This window comes from Podarcis melisellensis (assembly GCF_964234715.1).
Source record: "Podarcis melisellensis genome assembly, chromosome: 1".
In the NCBI taxonomy this organism is placed as follows: domain Eukaryota; kingdom Metazoa; phylum Chordata; class Lepidosauria; order Squamata; family Lacertidae; genus Podarcis; species Podarcis melisellensis.
Window position 1 is genome coordinate 5,686,340 of NC_138528.1, and position 24,153 is coordinate 5,710,492.

General features: G+C 46.8%; 1 protein-coding gene across 1 annotated transcript; it reads left to right on the top strand.

Annotated features, from left to right (window-relative positions):
• The first annotated feature begins 463 nt into the window (after nt 1-463).
• Nucleotides 464-22,645, top strand: LGALS3 (galectin 3). Its single transcript, XM_081915042.1, has 6 exons — nt 464-596; nt 14,933-14,954; nt 16,488-16,910; nt 18,621-18,709; nt 20,666-20,834; nt 22,353-22,645. The coding sequence occupies exons 2-6, from the start codon at nt 14,937-14,939 to the stop codon at nt 22,506-22,508; spliced, it is 855 nt and encodes a 284-aa protein (XP_081771168.1). The 5' UTR covers nt 464-596; nt 14,933-14,936; the 3' UTR covers nt 22,509-22,645.
• The last annotated feature ends 1,508 nt before the right edge of the window (nt 22,646-24,153 follow it).

Consider the following 24,153-nt stretch of genomic DNA (forward strand, 5'->3'; position numbering starts at 1 on the left):
CTTAACACTTACTGCTTAGTACTAAAGTCTTAACACTTAATTAAAGTCTTAATACTTAGTACTAAAGTCTTAACACTTAGTACCAAAAGACTAATAAAAATGACACCGCCCATCCGTCCATAATATACCTGGACCCATGCTCTGACTATGTGCTCCTCGAACAAGTACCTTTTCCCCCTCTGTCTTAAATCTCCCAAGGTGCAGCTTCCCTGAATGTCTACAAGCTTAAGCCTTAAGACAGAAGAAGGGGAAAAACTTATCCCTGTACACTTTCTCCCTGCCATACAGATATTTGCAACCTTCCCCCCCCCCCAGCCGCCGCCCCTTTTCCTCGTAGGGGAGTCGCAGGCATCCTGGACGGGGCGGGATGCCGAGGGGAACCCCGGCTGGGCGGGTGGGTGGCACCCATGGGGGCCAGGCTGCAGAAAAAAGCCGGTGTAAGGTCGTGGGCGATGGGGAGGAGCATTTTGGGGGCGGGACACCCGACGGGGCGGTCCCGGGACGGGGATATGAGACGCCTGGCCGGCCCCGCCCGAGCCCGTCTCGGCTGCTGCTTTCCCCCTTCTCAGTCCGAGGCTTCGACGGGATCCTGCCAGGTAAGAAGGGCGTCGAGGATCGGGCCCAGGAGATTTGGGGGGGCGCTGGGGGGGGTTGGCCGACCTTCCACACCCCACCCCGAGAATGGTGCCACTTTTGGGGGTTCCTTTCTCCAGCCCCCCCACCCAGCTGTCGGTGTTGAGAGACGGTTCCAAAAAGGGGAACCGTCTGACTTTTGTTTTTGGAGGATGGGGGTCTCTGGCCCAGGAGGGTGGGATTTGCCAGCTCCAAACCCCCGCCGTCTGCGATGACCTCCCGGCGGCGGAGATTTGAGGGGTCCTCCTCCTGCCCCCGGTTTGGGCATCTGCGCCCTCGAGGGGCTGGAGGAGTTGGCTAAAGAGACCCCGCCAAGAGCGCATCTGGCTCAGAGCTGACTTCTCCGAATTTTGCAGAAGCCGTCCAGGGTCAGCGCAGCCCAAACCAAAAAGGAGCCTTAGAGAAAAAGAGCCTTTGACGTCTCCTCTGCCCCCTCCCCAGCCCCTGTCAACGTCTGAATATGTGGCTTTGTCAAACTGAATCCGTAGCCTATTTCACAGCATGGAGCTCTGCCACCCTGCGAGGCTGATTCATCCCCGTCCGATATTAAATCCACACACATGGATCTTGCAAGTTACATAAGGAGAGGCTGCAGGATCAGGCCCATAGCCCATCCATGCTCTAGCCCAGCTCCCAAGAGACTGCGATCTACTCACAGAGTTTAAACGGGCAGTGATCTACCCCCCTTTTTTGGGGAATTTGGGTCAAAGTTGTTAAGTTTTTTTCAGGGAGGAGGTAAAATGTTGAGCTTTTTTTTAGGGGAGCCACAGTTGTTGTTCAGCTTTTTGGGGGGAGCCAATGATCTACCAGTGATCTACCACAGATGTCCAGTGATCTGCCGGTAGATCACAATCTAGCTGTTGGACATGCCTGCTCTAACCAGCTGAGCTATCCATGGATTAGACTAAAGAGCAGGGGACAAAATGTTGGTTCTGCTCCGTCTGCGCATTTGGAGACAGCCATGTTTTGGAGGTGCTTCCGATTGGACCTGCAACCTTCTGCATGCCCAGCAGGTGCTCTAGCCACTGGCACTGTGGCGCCAGTCCCCAAAGCTGTGGGGTGCAGCATGAGGTTGCCCTTTCACATCCCGCTACAGCTGGCCAGCAGCGGGTCAGACTCTGTGTCTCGTGCAGAGGCAGGGTAGGGCAGGGCTGGGTGTTAGGCACAGCGAGGAGGGTGGAAGCCCAGAACGCAGAATTGTAAAGTAATGATCGTTTTGTGCTCAAATCTAGGCGGAATGGGGGTGGTGTGTGGGAGGAAAAAAGTACAGATTTAGGAGTGGTGCAGAAATATTGAACTGTGACTCTGGGTTCGGCTTTTTGCACATGTTGGCAAGCAGCCAAGCAGTGAAAAGCTTCTGCAGTTGTGCAGAATAGTTTAATCCTGCATGCAACAGCCTGTTCTGTCTCTTTCAGAAGTTGCTGTTTAGGTAAGGTAAAAGGTAAAGGACCCCTGGGCAGTTAAGTCCAGTCAAAGGGGACTATGGGGTTGCGGCGCTCATCTTGCTTTCAGGCCGAGGGAGACAGCGTTTGTCCGCAGACAGCTTTCCGGTTCATGTGGCCAGCATGACTAAACCGCTTCTGGCGCAATAGAACACGGTTACAGAAACCTAGTTGCTGTTTAGCTTCAGATAGGTCACATCTGCACCTATCTCCTTCCACAGAGCTATAGGTAGCAAAGGTTTGCTTTTTCTACATCCAATAGAAATCCATAGCACCGAAACTGAGAACCAGCTGGGTGCGGTGACTGTGCTGTAATTGACAGTCGCAGTTCATATCCTGTGTTTATGTCCAAGATCCAAAACGGCTTACAATCCGGATTCCTGTTTAGTAACACTTGCAGAGAGTCTTCCATCTGTATGGGCGGAGACAGTGATGCTTCTGCAAGCCAGTTGTGTGAGACCACGGGAGGGCAGGGTTTTCAGGTCCCCCTCCCATTGAACCCTTGTGGGAGCTGGATGCTAGACTTGGTGGCCCACTGGCCTGATCCAGGAGGCTCCTCTTAGGGCGTAACTATCATAGAACAAAGGGACGTGGGTGGCGCTGTGGGTTAAACCACAGAGCCTAGGACTTGCTTATCAGAAGGTCGGTGGTTCAAATCCCCGCGACGGGGTGAGCTCCTGTTGCTCGGTCCCAGCTCCTGCCAACCTAGCAGTTTAAAAGCATGTCAAAAGTGCAAGTAGATAAATAGGTACCACTCCGGCGGGAAGGTAAATGGTGTTTCCGTGCGCTGCTCTGGTTTGCCAGAAGCGGCTTATTCATGCTGGCCACATGACCCGGAAGCTGTACGCCAGCTCCCTTGGCCAATAAAGCGAGATGAGCGCCGCAACCCCAGAGTCGGCCACGACTGGACCTAATGGTCAGTGGTCCCTTTACCTATACCTATAATAGAACAACAAAACAACACCACCACAAACTGGCTTATAAGTATAAAACCAAATTTACTAGAATAATAGCTACAATAGAGGTAGAATTGTAAACATTAAAGCAACAAACATACTAAGGTGCCATGTGCAAAAGAAAGCCTGGAGATACTGTAAACATGGAGTGGATAAATGTACAACTGTATCTTAACAAGTTACATGTGCCGTAAACGTTATATAGACTGGATAAATGAACCGTTCAACAAGTAGCGTAAGTCTAGTCGCAGAACGGCAACCCCGTGCTGCCACAATGGCAAGGGTAGAGTCTGAAAAAGTTTTTCAAAGCTGTTTTTCAAAGACTGAACTGGATGAGATGTTCTTCAATGGTTCTTGAGTTGGAAACACAAAGCCGTATGCATGGATCAATCATGGGAAGGCAAATCAAAGCCACCACCCTGACGAGAATAACGCAATTGGGCAAAAGGAGACCTGTTTTCCGGATATATTACAGGTTTCGCTACACGCTTCATCAGTCCGAAAAGCCAGTCGTACAAAATGGTTTGCTCAGGATAAAGAAAGTATTCCAACTATCATAGAAGCAACAGCAGCAAAGGGAGGAACTGCCTCTGGCCATTTCAAATCCCATTCATCAGCTCAGCCTACCTTTCAGGGTTGTTGTAATGATAAAATGGCGTTTGCTACATCCAAGCATTGATGCTGACCACATCCAAATATGCCACCCTCAGCAAAATGGGAAGAAATGGTGCGATGTGCCTAGGACCCTCGTACCTACGGGACCGTCTCTCCTGGCAAGTCCCGCAGAGGACCCTAAGGTCCATGAATAAGAATAGCTTAAAGGTCCCGGGCCCTAAGGAAGCCAGACTATCCTCCCCCAGGGCCAGGGCCTTCTCAGTGATGGCTCCGACCTGGTGGAACGCTCTGTCCCACAAAACTAGGGCCCTGCAGGACTTGATCTCCTTCCGCAGGGCCTGTAAGACAGAGCTATTCCGCCTGGCCTTCAATTTGAATTAGCCTGATTCTCTATTCCCTTTTCCCTTTCCTCTTCTGTGAAGAAACCCTTTCTGGGACCTCACATTTAAATTCTTCCCTGGTCTCCTTGCTGACCGTAGTAGGACCAATTTGGCCAGTTAGCCCTGGTGATCATTTGATGTCTACTGACTGGGTTTTGTTTTGTTTCCCCCCCCATAAATGACCCCTGAATTTTAGAATATTATTGATATTGATGCTGCATTTTATGTTGTATTTTATGCTGTTTTTAAGTCACATTTTAATCAAGGTTTTATATTTGCTGTTAGCCGTCCTGAGCCTGGTTTTTAAACTGGGAAGGGCGAGGTATAAATAAAAAATTATTATTATTATTATTATTATGCATTTTTATGTTGCTAACTGCTCTGAGGTCTTCAGATGAAGGGCGGTAGACAAATTTAATAAATAAAATAAAGGTTGGTAATAACAATATAATTGTGTTCATGGCTTGTGAGTGCATTTTATTTTGCAGATAAATGCAGTGCTTTTTTCCCCCACAAACATTTTGTGAATCCGAAGTTTGGCCTCATTGAGGGGCAGTATTTCAATATGAGTAGGAAAATGAGAGTACCCCTAAACATTTTCTTTAGGGGGAAAAAGCACTGGATAAATGTATTTTATTGTATTTTATTTTGCAGAATGCTTAGACAGCTAAATGTGAACATATCTAAGCAGTGTATCAGAGCAGAGGGTTAAAAAAAAAAAGTTAGCGGAAACTTTTGTGCGATTTGATTCTGGAGAGACTTCCTGGTTTACAGCTGCTCTGCTCCCCACCCCACCCAGTGACTCCCAGCTTTTTGTGTGGTGGCTTTTTCATTTGCCACAATGTCAACATCCCTCCTTTTGAAATGACAGCCGTGTGAGAATAGAAGGCCCCTTTTCTGTTCTCCCTTGCTTGGAAATGGGTGAGGCTCTGTAATCCCCTGGGCATTATTTCTGCATTGTAGGCTGAGCCCCTCCCAGCACTGATGCTCAGCACAGCCTGTAGCCCTTGACCGTCCAGGGTGCTCCTAGCTGGGGAGGAGCCCATACCTATGGGGCAAGGTGGCTGCTTTGGGGGCAGAAGGACCCAGGTTCAGTCCCCAATGGCTTCGTCAGTTCTTCCTTTCCTCTTTGGGGATCACTCTTAGCTGAGTAGTAGTAGTAATAATAATAATAATAATTCCAGTTACAGATAGGTAGCCGCGTTGGTCTGCCATAGTCAAAACAAAAAAATTCCTTCCAGTAGCACCTTATAGACCAACTAAGTTAGTTCTTGGTATGAGCTTTCGTGTGCATGCACGTGTGGTATCTGAAGAAGTGTGCATGCACACGAAAGCTCATACCAAGAACTAACTTAGTTGGTCTTTAAGGTGCTACTGGAAGGAATTTTTTTGTTTTAATAATAATAATTATTATTATTATAAATTTTTATTTATACCCCTCCCTTCCCGGTTCAAAAACCGGGCTCAGGGCTGCTAACAACAAATTTAAAACACTTAATTGTAAAAGGCAGCATAAAATACAGTATAAAAACATGAATAACAATAAAATTCAAAATTCAGAGTAAGATTGTCTTCCATAAACAATGACTCCGTAAGTTGACTGTGGAGGCCAATTCTGGACCCACACGTCCTTCCACAATGGGGACATTGGTTTCCAGGCAGGAGTTGATCACGGTGTGGATTTGCCAAGCGTGCCTTCCTCTTAGCACGTTTCTCCCTTGCGTCCTGAGTTCAAGTGTCTTCAAAGCCCATGACACCTTTGGTCAAGGCTGTTCTCCAACTGGAGTGCTCACAGGCCAGTGTTTCCCAGTTGTTGGTGTTTATGCTACATCCTTTTAGATTTGCCTTGAGAGAGTCTTTGAACCTCTTTTGTTGACCACCAGCATTACACTTACCATTTTTAAGTTTGGAATAGAGTACAGTGGTACCTCGGGTTACAGGCGCTTCAGGTTACATAAACTTCAGGTTACAGACTCTGCTAACCCAGAAATAGTACCTCGGATTAAGAGCTTTGCTTCAGGATGAGAACAGATATCACGCGGCGGCAGCGGGAGGCCCCATTAGCTAAAGTGGTGCCTCAGGTTAAGAACAGTTTCAGGTTAAGAACGGACCTCCAGGATGAATTAAGTTCTTAACCCGAGGTACCACTGTAGTTGCTTTGGAAGACGATAATCAGGCATCTGCACAACATGACCAGTCCAACGAAGTTGAAAAATCATCACTTCAACATGGGTGATCTTTGATTCTTCTAGTACACGGTAGTGGGTGACAGACGAGACCTTTGAGAGCTGCTGTAAGTCAGAGTAAGCAACACTGGGAGAGATGGGCCACTGAACGTGACTCAAAAGAATATGGCTTCATCCATTCAGCTCTGGTCTGAACTGACACACATGCAGCAACTGCTTCTCCGGGTTAGAACAAAGATCCGTCTCGACACATCTTGTTCACAAGCACCTTGGCAAAGGGAGGGTATTTGCAATATAAAAGCAGAAAAATACATAACATAGTAACAAATGGAAGCAATTACACACCCACCCCAGTTTAGTAGGCCTGTGAGGAAAGGAATGTCTTTGCCTGGCGCCTAAAGATATGTAACAAAGGCACCAGGTGAACCACCCTGGGGAGAACATTCCACAAACGGGGGCCACTGCAGAAAAGGCCCCGCTCTCATGTTGCCACCCTCTGGACCTCTCATGGAGGAGGGCACACAAAGAAGGGCCTCAGATGAAGGGCCTCTCTCTGGGGTCACTTTAGAGATGCAGTTCTTGAGGTTTTGCGGTCCTGAGCCATTTATAGGTCGGGTCAGATTCTGAGTCATATGAGCATACGTCCCAGTGAGCAACCTGGCCACTTAATTCTGTACAAACTGAAGTTTCTGAACAATCTTCAGAGGCAGCCCCATGTATGATGTGTTGCAGTAATCTATCCTAGAGGTTACCAGAGCATAGATGAAAAAAGTTAGGCTGACCCTGTCCAGATGGGGGCACAGCTGTGCCATCAGCCAAAGCTGATGGATGGCGCTCAGCGCTGACAAGGCTGTGTGAGCAGTGCAGGATTCACGCATAAGCTAAACAAGCTATAGCTCAGGGCCCCACTCTCTTGGGGGCCCAAAAATTTTTGAAGGGAAAACACCTGGATGTACATTTCCAAAATATAAGATAATAAACAAGTAAAATAAAACCTACATACAGCAACAGTGTTTTGTGTTGTGTAGGCTCCTATGATGTAAGGCATGGGTAGGCAAACTAAGGCCCGGGGGCCGGATCTGGCCCAATCACCTTCTAAATCCGGCTTGTGGGAATCAGCGTGTTTTTACATGACGAAAATGTGTCCTTATATTTAAAAATGCATCTCTGGGTTATTTGTGGGGCCTGCCTGGTGTTTTTACAGGAGTAGAATGTGTGTTTTTATTTAAAATGCACCTCTGGATTATTTGTGGGGCATAGGAATTCATTCATTTCCCCCTCCCTCCCCCAAAATATAGCCTGGCCCCCCACAAGGTCTGAGGGACAGTGGATTGGCCCCCTGCTGAAAACGTTTGCTGACCCCTGATGTGAGGTAATGGGGTCCACCTGCTAGCCTGCTCCTTAAGGACAAAGGACAGCTGGACATATAAAGGGCCCCATTACCTTCAGTAGTTTAGGGTCTCATCAAACTTAAATCCGGCCCTGTGCATCAGCCTCAAGCCATAGGCGCTGACTCCGTGGGGCCTGAGGGGGCCCGAGCCCCCTCAAAAATTCGTTTGGGGGGGCTCCGCCCCCCCCAATAATTTAAGAAAATTATTAGTTATATTATGCTTTGTAAAATCACAAAATTATGTTGGTATTTTTTATTTTCCTTGTTTGACGATAGTTACCTTTTAAAATACATTCAGTAATGAGTTAAAACAAAGCCACTCCCGATCTAGAGAGGGGGTGGGGTTGCGGGCTCTCGACCCATCAACAATCTCGCGGGGCTGGCGTCAGCCCCACGAGAAGCGGGGATTCCCCCTAGCTCATTAATATTCACCGCCCACGGCGGCAGCCAATCGGCTGCCGCAAAGGGCGGCCCCTCACAGGTTCACTTAAGGTCGGGGCAGCCCGGGGCTCGCCCCTTTCGTTCCCCCAGCAGCAGCGGTTTGGAGGTCTTGGGGCCCCCCAATATTTTTTATAAGTCGGTATGGGCCCCCGCCCCCCCAATATTTTTTATAAGTCGGCGCCCCTGCCTCAAGCGAAATGGAGGCTGCATTTTATTTATTTAATTCTAGCACTCCTCTCCCAGTTTTCTAGCATGGGGCAGATTTTCAAAACGGTGAAAGACCTAAGGAAAGCATTAAGAACAGGCAGCAATAACAGTGAGATAGTCATGCCGAAACAAAACCATGCGACCCTTTTGATCTCGGCTGCCTGCAATTGTGTTGAAGGCAACGGAGTTAATTGCCTGCTTGGTGCTTCAGAGGCCCAAAGAGAATGGGATTCTGTTGTCTAAATAGTTGGTGTTCCAAGAGGGCTGCCATTATCAGAGTTTTGGATCCTTCTGATTTGTGTTTTGTAAAGGCATTCTCTGCTTCCAGGAGAGCAGCCTGGGCTTGCCTTCACCAGCCTGGACTTGGTTCTTGAAAGGGCATTGTAATAGCAGGGAGGGATGGTCAGGACGGAAGGAGGAGCATATTCAGAAAGATGCAGTGTTCTTTCCATTGTTGACATTGCACACAGTCCTGCAAGAAGGTGCTTTAAGGCATGGGGACGCGGGTGGCACTGTAGGTTAAACCACAGAGCCTAGGGCTTGCTGATCAGGAGGTCGGCAGTTCAAATCCCTGCGACGGGGTGAGCTCCCGTTGCTCAGTCCCTGCTCCTGCCAACCTAGCAGTTCAAAAGCACACCAGTGCAAGTAGATAAATAGGTACCACTCCGGCAGGGAGGTAAACAGTGTTTCCGTGCGCTGCTCTGGTTCGCCAGAAGTGGCTTAGTCATGCTGGCCACATGACCCGGAGGCTGTATGCCGGCTCCCTCGGCCAATAAAGCGAGATGAGCGCCGCAACCCCAGAGTCGTCCAGGACTGGACCTTAAGGTCAGGGATCCCTTTACCTTTAGGCAAACTAAGGCCTGGGGGCCGGATCTGGCCCAATCGCCTTATAATTCCGGCCCTCAGACAGTCCGGGAATCAGTGTGTTTTCACATGAGGAGAATGTGTCCTTTTATTTAAAATGTATCTCTGGGTTACTTGTGGGGCATAGGAATTCGTTCATTCCCCCCCCCCCAAAAAAAAAAATAGTCTGGCCCCCGACAAGGTCTGAGGGACAGTGAACTGGCCCCCACTGAAAAAGTTTGCTGACCCTTGCTTTAAGGCATCCCTGATAGGGATATGCCTTACATCTGTCTGCAAATAATTCTATTGTATTTCTGGGCAGAATTGCTCAGCTCTACAGATCTATGATTCTATGAACCTGTGCTTTAAATAAACTTCTATTAAGTTTTCTTGATCACCTCTGGTGAATCACAGTTATCTCCAGGTGACCAAGTGGGAAAGTTTGTTGGTATTATTATTATTATTATTATTATTATTACTACTACTACTGGCCATCAATATGCTAGAAAATGCTCACGCAGGTATGAGTAGACAAGGGGCAAGTACCGTATTTTTTGCTCTATAAGACTCACTTTTTCCCTCCTAAAAAGTAAGGGGAAATGTGTGTGCGTCTTATGGAACGAATGCAGGCTGCGCAGCTATCCCAGAAGCCAGAACCGTAAAAGGGATTGCTGCTTTCACTGCGCAGCGATCCCTCTTGCTGTTCTGGCTTCTGAGATTCAGAATTTTTTTTTTCTTGTTTTCCTCCTTCAAAAACTAGGTGCGTCTTGTGGTCTGGTGCGTCTTATAGAGCGAAAAATACGGTACCTTTCTCTCTGAGCTAATCTTGCAAATAAGTACACAACTTTGTGAGCTTGGAGGAAGAATAAAAGCATGCTCAGATTTAAATTCCTTGTGGTTAGAGCCAGGATGATACGTGCTAGATTTTCGGTAAGCGTACTTTGAGAAATGTTTTGCATGGTTGGCACTAAAGTAGCATTTGTTGCTAAACTTTGCAACAAAGCTCAGGGAGAAAACAAAAGCAAAGTCACCCAGTCCCGTTGGGCTGGTTTAGAGCTGGCTATTGAACAACTTCTACCTATCCTAATTTTATTGCCTAATTGGGCTGGAATGTTTGGCATGAAGGCTCTCTGTTTCGCTGTAGCAGTTAAACAGGGTGGTTGTTCAGCCTCGCAACCTTCAGGTCTGATTCCTGAACTCTGATCATCTTAAATTTCATTGCCGCAAAACCTAGGTTCTGCAGCTGGAATAAATTGCACAGGAGTTTCTTCATCAGTTGATGGCTGGTTTGCAGGCAGATCTGAGTCTGTTTCGTATTGCAGAGGAAGGTCTTGATAAACTTACTCCTTGCGTACCAAGTACTGTAACTGGCATGTTTACTTCTAGTGTGCCTGTAGTGTAAGTCCACCTTCAGGTATCAGGTAGAGGTGAGTCACTAAAGATAAGCAGGAATCCACATGCCTGGGATTTAGTTTCTGCCTCTTGAAGGCCCCATTCTGTCTGATCCTCGCTATCCTGTCCAGGATGAAAGAAACGATACACAGAGACAGACTTGGGTCTGTCTGCTTGATGGGAAAATCAGACTGATTTAAGAGCTGCAGCAATTAAGTAATATGCAACTGGGGTGGAGAATAGGGATGGCAGGAGCATACCCGATCATAAGATTTCAGGGCTCAAAGCTGAGACCTAAGGTAATGTCATTGGGGAGGGGGCAGACACTGATGATGTCACAGAGATGATGTCATGGGAATGCCACTAAGCACGACACATCAAGCATTAACCTGAAAGACCTACATTGGCTCCCAGTACATTTCCGAGCACAATTCAAAGTGTTGCTGATTTTTAAAGCCTTAAACGGCTTCAGCCCAGTATATCTGAAGGAGTGTCTCCACCTCCATCGTTCTGCCCGGACCCTGAGGTCCAGCGCCGAGGGCCTTTTGGCGGTTCCCTTGCTGCGAGAAGCCAAGTTACAGGGAACCAGGCAGAGGGCCTTTTCGGTGGTGGTGCCCGCCCTGTGGAACGCCCTCCCATCAATGGTTCCAAACTACAAGAAAGAAGATTCCACCTAAACATTAGGAAGAACTTCCTGACAGTAAGAGCTGTTGGACAGTGGAATTTGCTGCCAAGGAGTGTGGTGGAGTCTCCTTCTTTGGAGATCTTTAAGCAGAGGCTTGACAACCATATGTCAGGAGTGCTCTGATGGTGTTTCCTGCTTGGCAGGGGGTTGGACTAGATGGCCCTTGTGGTCTCTTCCAACTCTATGATTCTATGATTCTATGATCAGATGTCAAGGAAATAAACAACTACCAGACTTTTAGAAGACATCTGAAGGCAGCCCTGTTTAGGGAAGTTTTTAATGATTGATGTTTGACCGTGTTTTTAATATTCTGTTGGAAGCAGCCCAGAGTGGCTGGGGAAACCCAACCAGATGGGTGGGGTATAAATATTATTATTATTATTATTATTATTATTATTATTATTATTATTATTATTAACTGCAACCACTATGACCATTTGCAGAGATGGAGTCACTGAGCTACGGTTTTTCAGAGATCCCCTTGAAAAGGGGTTGACTATTAAACCGCTTTAGGAATCGTATCTCTGCAAAGAGAATAGGGGTCTCGTGAAAACATTCAGCACCCCTTAACAAATGACAGCTCACAGAATTATTTGGCGTTCGCCATGTCTCTTTAAAGTGGCCGTTGCTCTTGGGGCTTCAGGTTTCCCGGCCCTACGAAGAAGCCATTGGGGGATTGAACCCAGAACCTTTTGCATGTGTGGACAGGATCTCCCATAGCCGAAGCAGCTGAGCTTGTGCAGACAGCTTGCCAGCTCCTAATAGGACAAAACTGGGTAGTGCAACATTTTGGAGTGTTGGAATTGGATGGAGTGGAGAGTGACCTTAATTCCGATCCTTTTTCATCTTGCTGGGTGACCTTGAACTGACTCTTATCCTCACGACGACCCTGCGAGCTGTGCCAGGCGAGCCCCAGATACATGCCTCTGCTGAGCCCCATGATAATTATAATTTATTACCTATACCCCACCCATCTGACTAGGTTGCTGCAGCCATTCTTTTCTTTTTCTTTTTAACCTAAATGTTTATTACAAAAGAAAAGGTCATCAGGCCACATATATGAACATAACCAGGTGTCTGGGGATTGTAAAATTCATCATCCAGCTCTATGAATAGCAAGAAGCCTTGCACTTTCATGTACTGAATACTCGTGGCGCAAAAATGATTCAAGAGCAGGCAGCTGCTAAGAAGATGCTATTGGCTAAAGCCATCAGCGGACCATAACAGTCTCTTGGTGATTACCCTAAAGAAAAGCTCTTTGCTGGACTAGGCTCTCAAGCACCTACAACCTGCTGACAACCTGTTATTTGACAGCGATTAGGGGGTTCCTCAAGGGACGCCGGTGGCGCTGTGGGTTAAACCACAGAGCCTAGGACTTGCCAATCAGAAGGTCAGTGGTTCGAATCCCCGCGACAGAGTGAGCTCCCGTTGCTCGGTCCCTGCTCCTGCCAAGCTAGCAGTTCGAAAGCACATCAAAGTGCAAGTAGATAAATAGGTACCACTCTGGCGGGAAGGTAAACAGCGTTTCCGTGCGCTGCTCTGGTTTGCCAGAAGCGGCTTAGTCATGCTGGCCACATGACCCGGAAGCTGTACTCCGGCTCCCTCGGCCAATAAAGCGAGATGAGCGCCGCAACTCCAGAGTCAGCCACGACTGGACCTAATGGTCAGGGGTCCCTTTACCTTTAAGGTAGTCTCTGTGGGAGTATATTGTATTTTTAAATGTGGTATCAGAGTTTTTAGGGGGCTAACCAGGTTGGGATAGCTGGGATAGCAGAAATGTTGGTTTTTGAATGTGTGATGTAGATTTTTTCAATTTCATTGTTCTGTATGGGACAATGACAATAAAGATTATCGTATCGTATTGTAACTGATATTCAGAAGTATTGCTGCCTCCAACTGTGAAGGCAGAGCAGAGCCATTGTAGCTAGTAGATATGAGAGTCATCTTCAAATATCTCAAGGGCTGTCATATGGAAGAGGGAACCAGCTTGTTTTTTCCAGCTCTGGAGGGTAGGACTTGAACCCATGGCTTCAAGGAGATTCTGACTAAACATCAGGAAGAACTTTCTGACAGGAAGAGCTGTTGGACAGTGGAATGGTCTCCCTCAAGAAGTTGTTGACTCTCCATCCTTGAAGGTTTTTTTTAGCAGAGGTTGGATGGACATCTGTCAGGGATACTTTAGCTGAGATTCCTGCATTGCAGGGGGTTGGGGGTTGGACTAGATGATCCTTGGGATCTACCATTCTATGATTCCATGGTGAAAAGGTAAAGGACCCATGGGTGGTTAAGTCCACTCAAAGGCGACTATGGGGTTGTGGCACTCATCTCGCTTTCAGCCCGAGGGAGCTGGTGTTTGTCCGCAGACAGCTTTCTGGATCATGTGGCCAGCAGGACTAAACCACTTCGGGTGCAACAGAACACTGTGACTTAAACCAGAGTGCACAGAAACACGGTTTACCTTCCCGCCACAGTGGTACCTATTTATCTACTTGCACTGGCGTGCTTTCGAACTGCTAGATTGGCAGGAGCTGGGACCGAGCAACAGGAGCTCACCCTGTAACAAGGATTCTGTGATAGCCCTCTCCTCCATGAATCTATCCTTATCGTTAATCGCAGGGAAGGATAAACTGTAGAGTGAGCATACTTTTAATCAAATCAATCATGGGTGGGGTGAAGGGATGAGTCACTGTTTCACAGCGTGAGCTGTTGCCACAAACCTCGCAGGACTGTTGTGAGGAGGGCTTCAGCAGGGCAGTGCTTGTCGTGCCAATGCGCCGTTGTTTGGCACTAAGCAAACTGTGTGGGGCACATACACTTTCTTAACATGAATGGGGAGCATTTGATTTGAGCCATGGGCGTGCCGAGGCCTGAATGAGTCATATTTGCACAGAGCTTTCGCCTGAAGCCACGGACAACGGCTGTGTGTTTTCCCAAAGTGGATGCTGTGGCAATTTCCCTGAATATCTCTTTGAAAGGGCGTGTTCGTGCGTGTTTTGTAGGCTTTCTATGAAGTTTGTGGGTCTCTCTTTTTTCTTATTTGGCCAGCTTTCATGGGAGTGTACCCTCTCCGAAAGACAGCTCTGTTTGTGTTAAGAAGTGGGGGGGAAACCTGAAATATGTTCCTGGGCGGTCTTCGCTTCTTGTTCCAAGATGAGTCAACATCATGTGTATACTCAGAACACAGACGGAAATGAATTGGTAGCAGATCTGAATGGCTCACTGCTAGAAAACAGGGAGAGATTCCATTTCGTTTGCATTTAAAGGCAAACCTACCTAATTCTCACTTTTTGAAACAACACAAGCACTGAAAAACCAGAGAACTGAAAAACACCCGTCCTTTGAAACTGGTTATGTGCAGGAGCTGCAGTAAAGTTTTTATGAAGATGCACACAGTGAAAAGAAAACGCGAACATGCTTTATATTAGGCAAAATGGCAAGTAAACATTTAAAGAAGTTTGCACTCCCAACGCTGGTGAATTTACATGAGCGCTTGAAAGCAACATCTGGATTCTGAGCTGTTTTCTTTGCCCAAAAATAAGTAAATCCCAGCCTTCATCAAGCTGGTGCTTCTCCAGATGTTTGGGCCTGCAACTTCCATCAGCCACAGCCAGCAAACATCTGGAAGGGGCACCAGGTTGGCAAAAACTGCTCTATCCATTGCACCACAAAGCCTCCCTTGGCTCTGCCAAGATTTGCATTTGGCCAGTGGAATCTATGGATGCGCCTTGCACTCACCTCTTCTCTTTTTCTGTTTTGTTTCAGGAAGATGTCTGACGGCTTTTCAGTAAGTCTCTCTTCTCCTGATACAGTAGTGCTTTTGATGCCAATTTTAAAAAGGATCAGTGTTGTTGCTGTGACCTGAGACCTCACGTGATCTTGGCCTGAGAAAGCAGGGCGCTTTCTGTATCATCAAGAAAGCACCAGACACGGTTTCAGCTGAGACATTTAATTGCACGTTTAGTCAAAACCCAGTTACAGATAGGTAGCCGTGTTGGTCTGCCATAGTCAAAACAAAATTTTTTTAAAAAATTCCTTCAGTAGCACCTTAAAGACCAACTAAGTTAGTTCTTGGTATGAGCTTTCGTGTGCATGCACACTTCTTCAGATACACTGAAACAGAAGTCACCAGACCCTTCTATATAGTGAGAAGGTGGGGAGGGGTATTACTCAGAAGGGTGGTGGGAATGGGTGATTGGCAGATAGCTGTGATGAGCCTGTTGACGACTCTTAACGACTGCAATAGGTCTTACAGGAAAAAGCAAGGGGTGAGAAGGTGAAAAATGGCTTTGTCATGTATAATGAGATAAGAATCCAAGGTCTTTGTTCAGACCAGGTCTCTCCATGGTTTTAAGTTTGGTAATAAGTTGCAATTCAGCAGCTTCTCTTTCCAGTCTATTTCTGAAATTCCTTTGTAGTAAAACAGCTACTTTGAGATCTTGTATAGAATGTCCTGGGAGACTGAAGTGTTCTCCTACTGGTTTCTCTGTCTTGTGATTCCTGATGTTAGATTTATATAAACAGACATAAATATAAATGGACATAAATATAAACGGACATAAATCTGACATCAGGAATCACAAGACATCTATAAGACACCCCCATGTATAAGGCGGCCCCTATTTTGGGGGCAACAACCAATCACCAGTCCACACCCAGCACTATCCGTGTATAAGATGCCCATTGATTTTTGACATTACAGTAGTACCTCTAGTTACGGATTTGATCCGTTCCGCGGTGTCATTCGCACCCCAAAAAGTCTGCAACTAGAGCGCTGCTTCTCTGCACGCACGCAGCATGATAGAGCGCTTCTGCGCTTGTAGCATCCGTGCAACTATCGTTGCAAAATTAAAAGTCTTTTCGGCTCCTTTGGAATATCTGCAACTATCTTTCCTAATAGAAAAGCCTCTGGGTTTTATTTTTACAAAAGTTAATTTGAATCCCCCCCCCCCATCTCATTATACAGTGGATGCTCAGGTTGCGAACGTGATCCATGCAGGCTGCACATTCGCAACCTGCCACGTCTGCACATGCGCGGGTTGTGATTCGGCGCTTTTGCACATGCACAAAGTGCGATTTAGCACTTCTGCGCATGCGCGACCCCTGAAACCCGGAAGTAACCCATTCCGGGATTCGGCGGGTCTGTAACATGTAAAAATTCAAACTGAAGCATCTGTAACCCGAGGTATGACTGTATATCATTTCCCAGAATGATTTTATTACCTTACAAGACCAGCGTATATGATTTTTCTTTACATTTCCAGCAAATATTTGGACCTCTTATACATTTTTGCTAACTGTTGCTTTGTTCTCTCCACAGTTGTCTGATGCCCTCTCCGGGGGCGCCAACAACCCGAACGCCAACCCAAATGCCCAGCCAAACCCTTGGGGAAATCAGCCCGGCACTTTCCCAGGATATCCCGGAGCGTTCCCCGGCCCATATCCTGGAGCACCCGGCGCATACCCAGGGGCCCCTGGCGCGTATCCTGGAGCACCTGGCGCATATCCAGGGGCCCCCGGCGCATATCCTGGGGCCCCACAAGCAGGTGGCGGCTACCCTGGAGGCCCACCCCAGCCAGGCGGATTTCCCAGCGCACCTGGAATAGTTCCACCAGGTGCCTCCGGCATGTATCCTGGCCCCGGACAGCCCCCAAGTGGCGGAGGAGCACAGCCGACCGCACCGCAGGGTGGGCCCGGATTCCCATCTTCCGTTCCGTCCGGAGGAGCACCTTCCGGCCCGTTGGTGAGAAACTTGCTTGTTTGCCTGTGCCTCTAGGCTAGGAAATCGCTCTCTCTGATCTGTCTTATTTTAGAAAATGTATACATTGCATTGACGGTAAGCAATAACAGCAAAAGCGGCTTGCAAGATTTAGGGTTCTGTGTCTTTTTTAAAAAGGAAACAAATACCCTTTGTTCACAGAACAAAAAGTTACTCCAGGGTGAAGCTGTGAATAGGATCAGTTTGCAATATTCCCCATAGATAGGTTTTTCTTCTGGACACTAGTTGCCCATTCAAAACTCTATTCCACAGAATGCTGTAATATTTTACTGTTGTTAGCCGCTCTGAGCCCGGCTTCGGCTGGGGAGGGCGGGCTAATAATAATAATAATAATAATAATAATAATAATAACATGAGTTCCTCAGCTTAAGGCAAAGATCTGACGGTTGGCGGAATTAAATTAAACTAGCCAGAGTCATTTCATTATTATTATTAATTTGTACCCCACTTTTAAAAACTGATTTGTATACTGCTTCTATGCCTAAATGTCTTCTATTCCGCTCTGGTCCCATAGAACAGAGAGACATCTGACCAAAATTGCTGTGAAAATAATATTTTTTGATGAGTTGCACCAAGGTGTTTTTCTCACTAACTTATTAGTTGTGGCTTTAAACAGTTATTCTATTTTACCTATATTTTGGTGATTTGTTTATATTTTATATATTATGAGCTGCTTTGAGGTTGTCTCCCAGGTCCTAGACCAGTGGTTCCGAAGCTTTTTTCCCCCTCTGGGCCACACTTTCAGAAGAAAAAATTGCTCACACCACACCAAATTTCCCCTTGATAAGGAATACATTGGGAGGGAACTATTCCTAGCCGTGCTTGATTTATAACATAGAACACAACTATGATCATGAGACGTCCAGAAAGTACAAAACAATGCAGCTACATAAGAACATGAAACATTCCCAAAATAATTATAAATGAGCCCCTTACATATGTACCTTAAGTATACAAACTCAACGAGAGGTGTGTGTTTGCTTTTGCCAGGTAATCTCACTTAAAGGTAAAGTTAAAGGTACCCCTGCCCGTACGGGCCAGTCTTGACAGACTCTGGGGTTGTGCGCCCATCTCACTTAAGAGGCCAGGGGCCAGCGCTGTCCGGAGACACTTCCGGGTCACATGGCCAGTGTGACATCGCTGCTCTGGCGAGCCAGAGCTGCACACGGAAACGCCGTTTACCTTCCCGCTAGTAAGCGGTCCCTATTTATCTACTTGCACCCGGAGGTGCTTTCGAACTGCTAGGTTGGCAGGCGCTGGGACCGAGCAGCGGGAGCGCACCCCGCAGCAGGGATTCGAACCGCCGACCTTTCGATCAACAAGTCCTAGGCGCTGAGGCTTTAACCCACAGCGCCACCTGTGTCCCATATCTCACTTATATTAGGTCTAATTTGAGGCAAACAAACCAACACAAAGAAGCCTTTCTCTTTTCTGATCTTGAAAATCCCTGATCTCAACAATATGCTGTGCAGAACTATAGCCAATGGGCTGCCAACGCTCTTGCTCTCAGTTCGGAAAGATAACTATCCACTATTCTGCAAATAAATAAAAAATATTTTGATACTATACACTGAAATGTTCACGTTCCTGTGATTGTCCTTGAATCTTCCTGCCACACCCCTTGAGACCCACTGCCCTCGCCCAAAACTCTGAACGTTATACCATCTTTTGCAGAAAGTTCCCTGTGAAATCCCACTGCCAGCAGGACTCCAGCCTCGCACTTTATTGACCATTGTCGGGACGGTGAATCCAAGGGCAACCTGGTAAAGATGGAATATAATAATAATTTATTATTTATACCCCGCCCATCTGGCTGAGTTTCCCCAGCCACTCTGGGCAGCTGGAAAAGGGATTGGGGGGGGGTGTTCCAGTTTTCTGTAGGAGGGGATTGCATGTTTGGGGCCGAATTACGACTGTGGTACCTCCCTCTTACTCATGGGTAGGCAAACTAAGGCCCGGGGGCCAAATCCGGCCCAATCGCTTTCTCAATCCGGCCCGCGGACGGTCTGGAAATCTGCGTGTTTTTGCATGAGTGGAATGTGTCCTTTTATTTAAAATATATCTCTGGGTTATTTGTGGGGCCTCCTGGTGTTTTTACATGAATAGAATGTGTCCTTTTATTTAAAATATATCTCTGGGTTATTTGTGGGGCATAGGAATTCATTCATTCTTTCCCCCCCCAAAAAAAATATAGTCTGGCCCCACACAAAGTCTGAGGGACAGTGGACCAGCCTCCTGCTGAAAAAGTTTGCTGACCCCTACTCTTCCCTGTCCCTTCTCCCCAGGCTCACAATTCAGAACGAGGAACCCATAGATAGGGGTGGAGTGTGCTATTTTGAGTCAGCCAGGGGAAGCGCATGAATGAGTCGGCTAGCCATGCTCTAGACCGGGCTGTTATCCCACATATCCTCCAGGCAAATCGTCATCTCCGAGCAGCTTTTCACAAAGCTTACGCAGTCGTTAGGATCCGTGGTTCCCAAACAGTTTTGGGTCCTCGGCTGCTTGGTTCCATAAACCCATCCCTGGTGCCTCCCTAGCCGAGCCTATAAAGAGCATTATTCAGAATAGCGGTTTGCACAACCCACTAAGGAAGATAGGTAAAAGTAAAGGGACCCCTGATCATTAGGTCCAGTCGTGGCTGACTCTGGGGTTGCGGCGCTCATCTCGCTTTATTGGCCGAGGGAGCCGGCGTGCAGCTTCCGGGTCATGTGGCCAGCATGACTAAGCCGCTTCTGGTGAACCAGAGCAGTGCACGGAAACGGCGTTTACCTTCCCGCCGGAGCGGTACCTATTTATCTACTTGCACTGGCATGCTTTCAAACTGCTAGGTTGGCAGGAGCAGGGACCGAGTAACGGGAACTCACCCCGTCGCGGGGATTCGAACCGCTGACATTCTGATTGGCAAGTCCTAGGCTCTGTGGTTTAACCCACAGTGCCACCCACGTCCCTAAGGAAGATAATAATAATAATAAATTCAGAACAGCAACAATTAATGGTGCATTTATTCAAAATCCAGTTAAAAGGTTAAGTCAACAAAATTGAAGAACTTGATCCCTGTGATACCAACTTTTCAGATAGTCATTTACACCTCTAGTGCCCCCTGCCACTCCTCCTCTTTGCTCTCCCCCCATGTAATCTGACCCTCCAGGAGGGCAGTACCAACCACTTTGCTAGATGTTGCCCTGTCTTTATTGAGCTTTCGTCCTAATTTGCTTAGGGTGCGTATAATTTCCCCCATCCTTCATCTCACACTTTTAAATGCATTTGCTCATCACATTCCTTACTGCAAAACTGATGATGATGATGATTTGAAAAGCCATCCAAGAACTCTGACAGTTAAACTCTTAGCTGAAAAAGAGCTACTAATTGCACACCTATCAGCCAAATTTGCCCTGGCAGCTAAGAAGTTCTGTTCCAGCTCTGTTAATGCTTTCTAATTTTAAATTTTTATGCTGTACATTTTTCATGCTGAAAATGTTTCTAGGTTAGGTTGTGCAGTTTCAGAGGAAAGCCTTGCTCTTGTCCTCTGCTGTACATTGTAAAGACCTTTGGTTGTATGCAATAAATTGATTATTCTTTAAGGGGATTTGTTGGACTCTGGGAGAACACTGTGACTCTGATAACAGTGGTCTTAATTCCTGGCTCCCACTGTGTGATTTATGATCAAATGTTGAGACATTCCTTGGGAGACGGTTACAGCTTGTGTCTCCCTGTTGCAGCATTAAAGTGGATTTGAAGAAGGGCAATGACATCGCCCTCCACTTCAACCCCCGCTTCAATGAAGATGGCAGGAAAGTTATTGTTTGCAACACCATGCTGCATAACACCTGGGGGAAGGAAGACCGGACGGCCCCCAGGTTCCCTTTCGAGGCTGGCAAACCTTTCAAGGTAAAGGTGGGCACAGGGAATGGGGCTCTCTCTCTTAACTGAAGCAGAAGCGAGATGAATGAGTTAAACGTTTGTGCTCGGGTTGCGAACGTGATCCGTGCGGGATGCACATTCGCAACCTGCAGCGGCGCATCTGTGCATGTGCAGGTTGCGATTAGGTGCTTCTGCGCATGCACAAAGTGCGATTTAGCACGTGCACAACCGCCGAAACCTGGAAGTAACCCATTCCAGTACTTCCGGGTTTCGGCAGTCCGTAACCCGAAAAAACACAACCTGAAGACCTGTAACCTGAGGTATGACTGTATAATGAAAACACTGGCTGAAATTGATGTTTTAATGATGGGCAGCTTATTTTACCATGAAAATTAATTGCCGCATTTCCACAATGAGCTGTGCCTAAAGCAGTGGGCGACAACTTCCATCAGCCCTACAAAGCATGGCCACGGGAGTTGCAGGTCCCCACACCTGATCTAAATCCACAAAAATTACATCTGCTTCTGTATCACTGTTTCATTACACCGTAAGCCTGCCACCATATTTCTGCATCGCCTCTAGTAAACATCCATCATTCTGTCAGCAACATATGCATTTCATCAGCAGTCTTGCTTAGTGGTTATAGCAGTAAAAACAGAAGATGACCACAACCTAGATTGGACGAAAGGTTTCAGCCTCCCGACCAGATGTTTCTGGCAAGACCACAAGCACCCAGTATTTAACATTTACACTTTTTTGTTTTAAGTGTTCAGAGAATGCAAGTGTGTGGCCTCTATCAACTCTAGTCTCATTTTCCATTTATTTGCGTATTTGATGCATTATTTGTGTATTTGATGATATACAATCAACAAATACTGAGGGTAAGGGGTTTGCAAACTCCTGCCGTGTGAGCTGTGTCATCTTCAAAACTACAGCTCCGACTTAAAATTAGGGGTAGCGCGCTGTACATTTAGTAAAACCACCATTTACCACATCCTGTACCAGAACCAGGATTCCACATGACTTGACTATACAAAATTGCTTCAGCAGCTAACCGTGTGATGACTCTTCCACATGGGAAAACAGCTTTCTTATATATAAAAAAGGCATTTATAGACTGCTTAATCAGCATTTCTAAGAGGGGTACATAAAACAAACCATACAAAGGATAGAACAATTAAAAAACTCCATAAAACTAAATACCAGCATATAACACCTGCTGGAAGAAGAAAGTCTTTGCAGCAAGGAGGTTGCCTACCTAATCCCAAGTGGGAGGGAGTCCCACAGGCCTAGACCTGCAGCAGTGGTTTACGGACTTGACTCAAGGGTAGAGCCACCAAAATTAATGCAAGTTAAGTTAGTCATGGCCGTTAATTTCAATGAGTTTCCTCTTAGTAAACTTTAGTTGAATATAGCCTTAAGCCAGAATGCTAGGAAGTCACGCTCTGTTCAAAGAATTTGGAACTTAAGTTAATCTCTGCTCACAGCCTCTACCAATCTGCTTTCCTGGTTCTTTTAATGTTTCGAACACCTCTCCTATTCCAGATTCAGATTCTCTGCGAAGCGGATCACCTGAAGATAGCTGTCAACGATGCTCATTTGATGCAGTATAACCACCGCATCAAGGAGCTAAACCAGATCAACAAGCTGTGCATCAATGGCGACATCACCCTCACCAGTGTCACACCAACAACCATCTAACCCAAGGCTCCAGCAACCTAATACGTCAACTCTGTGTGCAGTAAAACAGCAGCTTTCGTTTTTCTAAAAAGATGTATGGCTGGCTTCGCTTTGTAGGGCAAAGTTTAATAAAAAAATATATACGCAGGACCAGTCAAGGAGAGGCTGAGTGTCATATGTAAGTCCTCAACAAGGTTTCTAGTCCTTATGGGCACCAGAGGGTTAGAAAGGGTGTTGGCAATGGAGGGAGGCTGGAGTGGGGATGCAGCTGAGCAGGACTGCTAGGAGTGAGGGTTTCTGATTTTTATTAGTAAAGTTTTAAAAGCTAAAGGTCCATCAGATATTCAAGCAAAGGGGGAAGGGGGTGAGAGAAACATTTCAAAACTTATCAGTATAGGAGTACTGGCACCTTCAGAAGTCCTAAGGTCCAACATTGATGAATAACGATACCAATTCAATTGGGACTTGTGGGTGACCATACTCAAACGGTTGGGAACAAAGGGCCTTGAAGTGGTGCTCACCAAACTTAACATTATCATGCTTATTAAATTTGGGTACAGCCTTTCATCAGTAGAATCCCAGGGGGGTTCATAACAGAATCACCTCGCCCCAACAGCGTTCTGTCTTACCGGCATACCTCAGGCAAAAAACCTCCCAAACAATACTGCTTTTATTTGGACTACAGCAAACTCTGCTGTGTACCTTTCGTGGACCCCAGGTGTATGTGTACCAAACTTTGGGAAACTGGCCCAGAGGATGGGCAGGGTTCGTTTTACAGCTGTAGCCTTATTAGACTTTACCGACTGGTGGGGTCTGCATTGCTCCCGGGAGGGAGAAAGGAAGTCAAATGACACGGAGGTTGATTTAGAGAGTTTATTCTGCTCTCCGGATAGCCGAAGGCACTGCGTGAATCGGTTCACCGCAAGCACAAAAGCAAGAGAAATTTCATGCAGTATACATATCCTCCAGGCACCCTCTCCTTCCGTCCCCAGGAATCCAGCCACGTCATGGAAGTTGACATACATGACCATAAACAGATGTTCCTGTTCCGGTACTCTTGACCATAAAAGGGTCTTCCTGTTCCTATACTCTTACCTTGGGGCAAGAAGGTCACCAACTATAAGAGCACTCCTGGCGCCGTTCCCGGGTCTCTTGTCAGACCTGAGCGTCATTGTGCGTCAGGATGTAAGTCTGTGCGTCATTGTGGTCAGGATGTAAGTTAAGACCCAGATGTGCCATCCCTGCTTTACTTTGGAACTGGCAAGGCCATCCATTGCTGTCACAGATTGATAAAGGAGAGGGCTTTGAGCACTTGTTTATACAGCTGGGCTTCTGTTTATACATTAGCTCAAGAGCTCGTTAATGAATTTTAGAAATGCTCCCTTGGAGAAGGAAGATGGGGATTTTGGGTCCCGTTTCGGACTGCACAGAAACCCATTCCTTAACTTCCTCTTATAGAACCACAAGAGGCTGTGATCTTCCTCCCTAGAAGTGGAGGTGACAGGCAGAGGAAGGCATAATCCTGTGAACAGAATGTCCTCCAATCGAATCTGGCAAATCACAGCATAAACTAGGTTAAAAAGCAACAACCCACAGAGCTTTCTTATTCACATGAACTGTGCAGGTCACACATTTTCCTGGCCCAGATTAGTCAGAGGCATTTTGT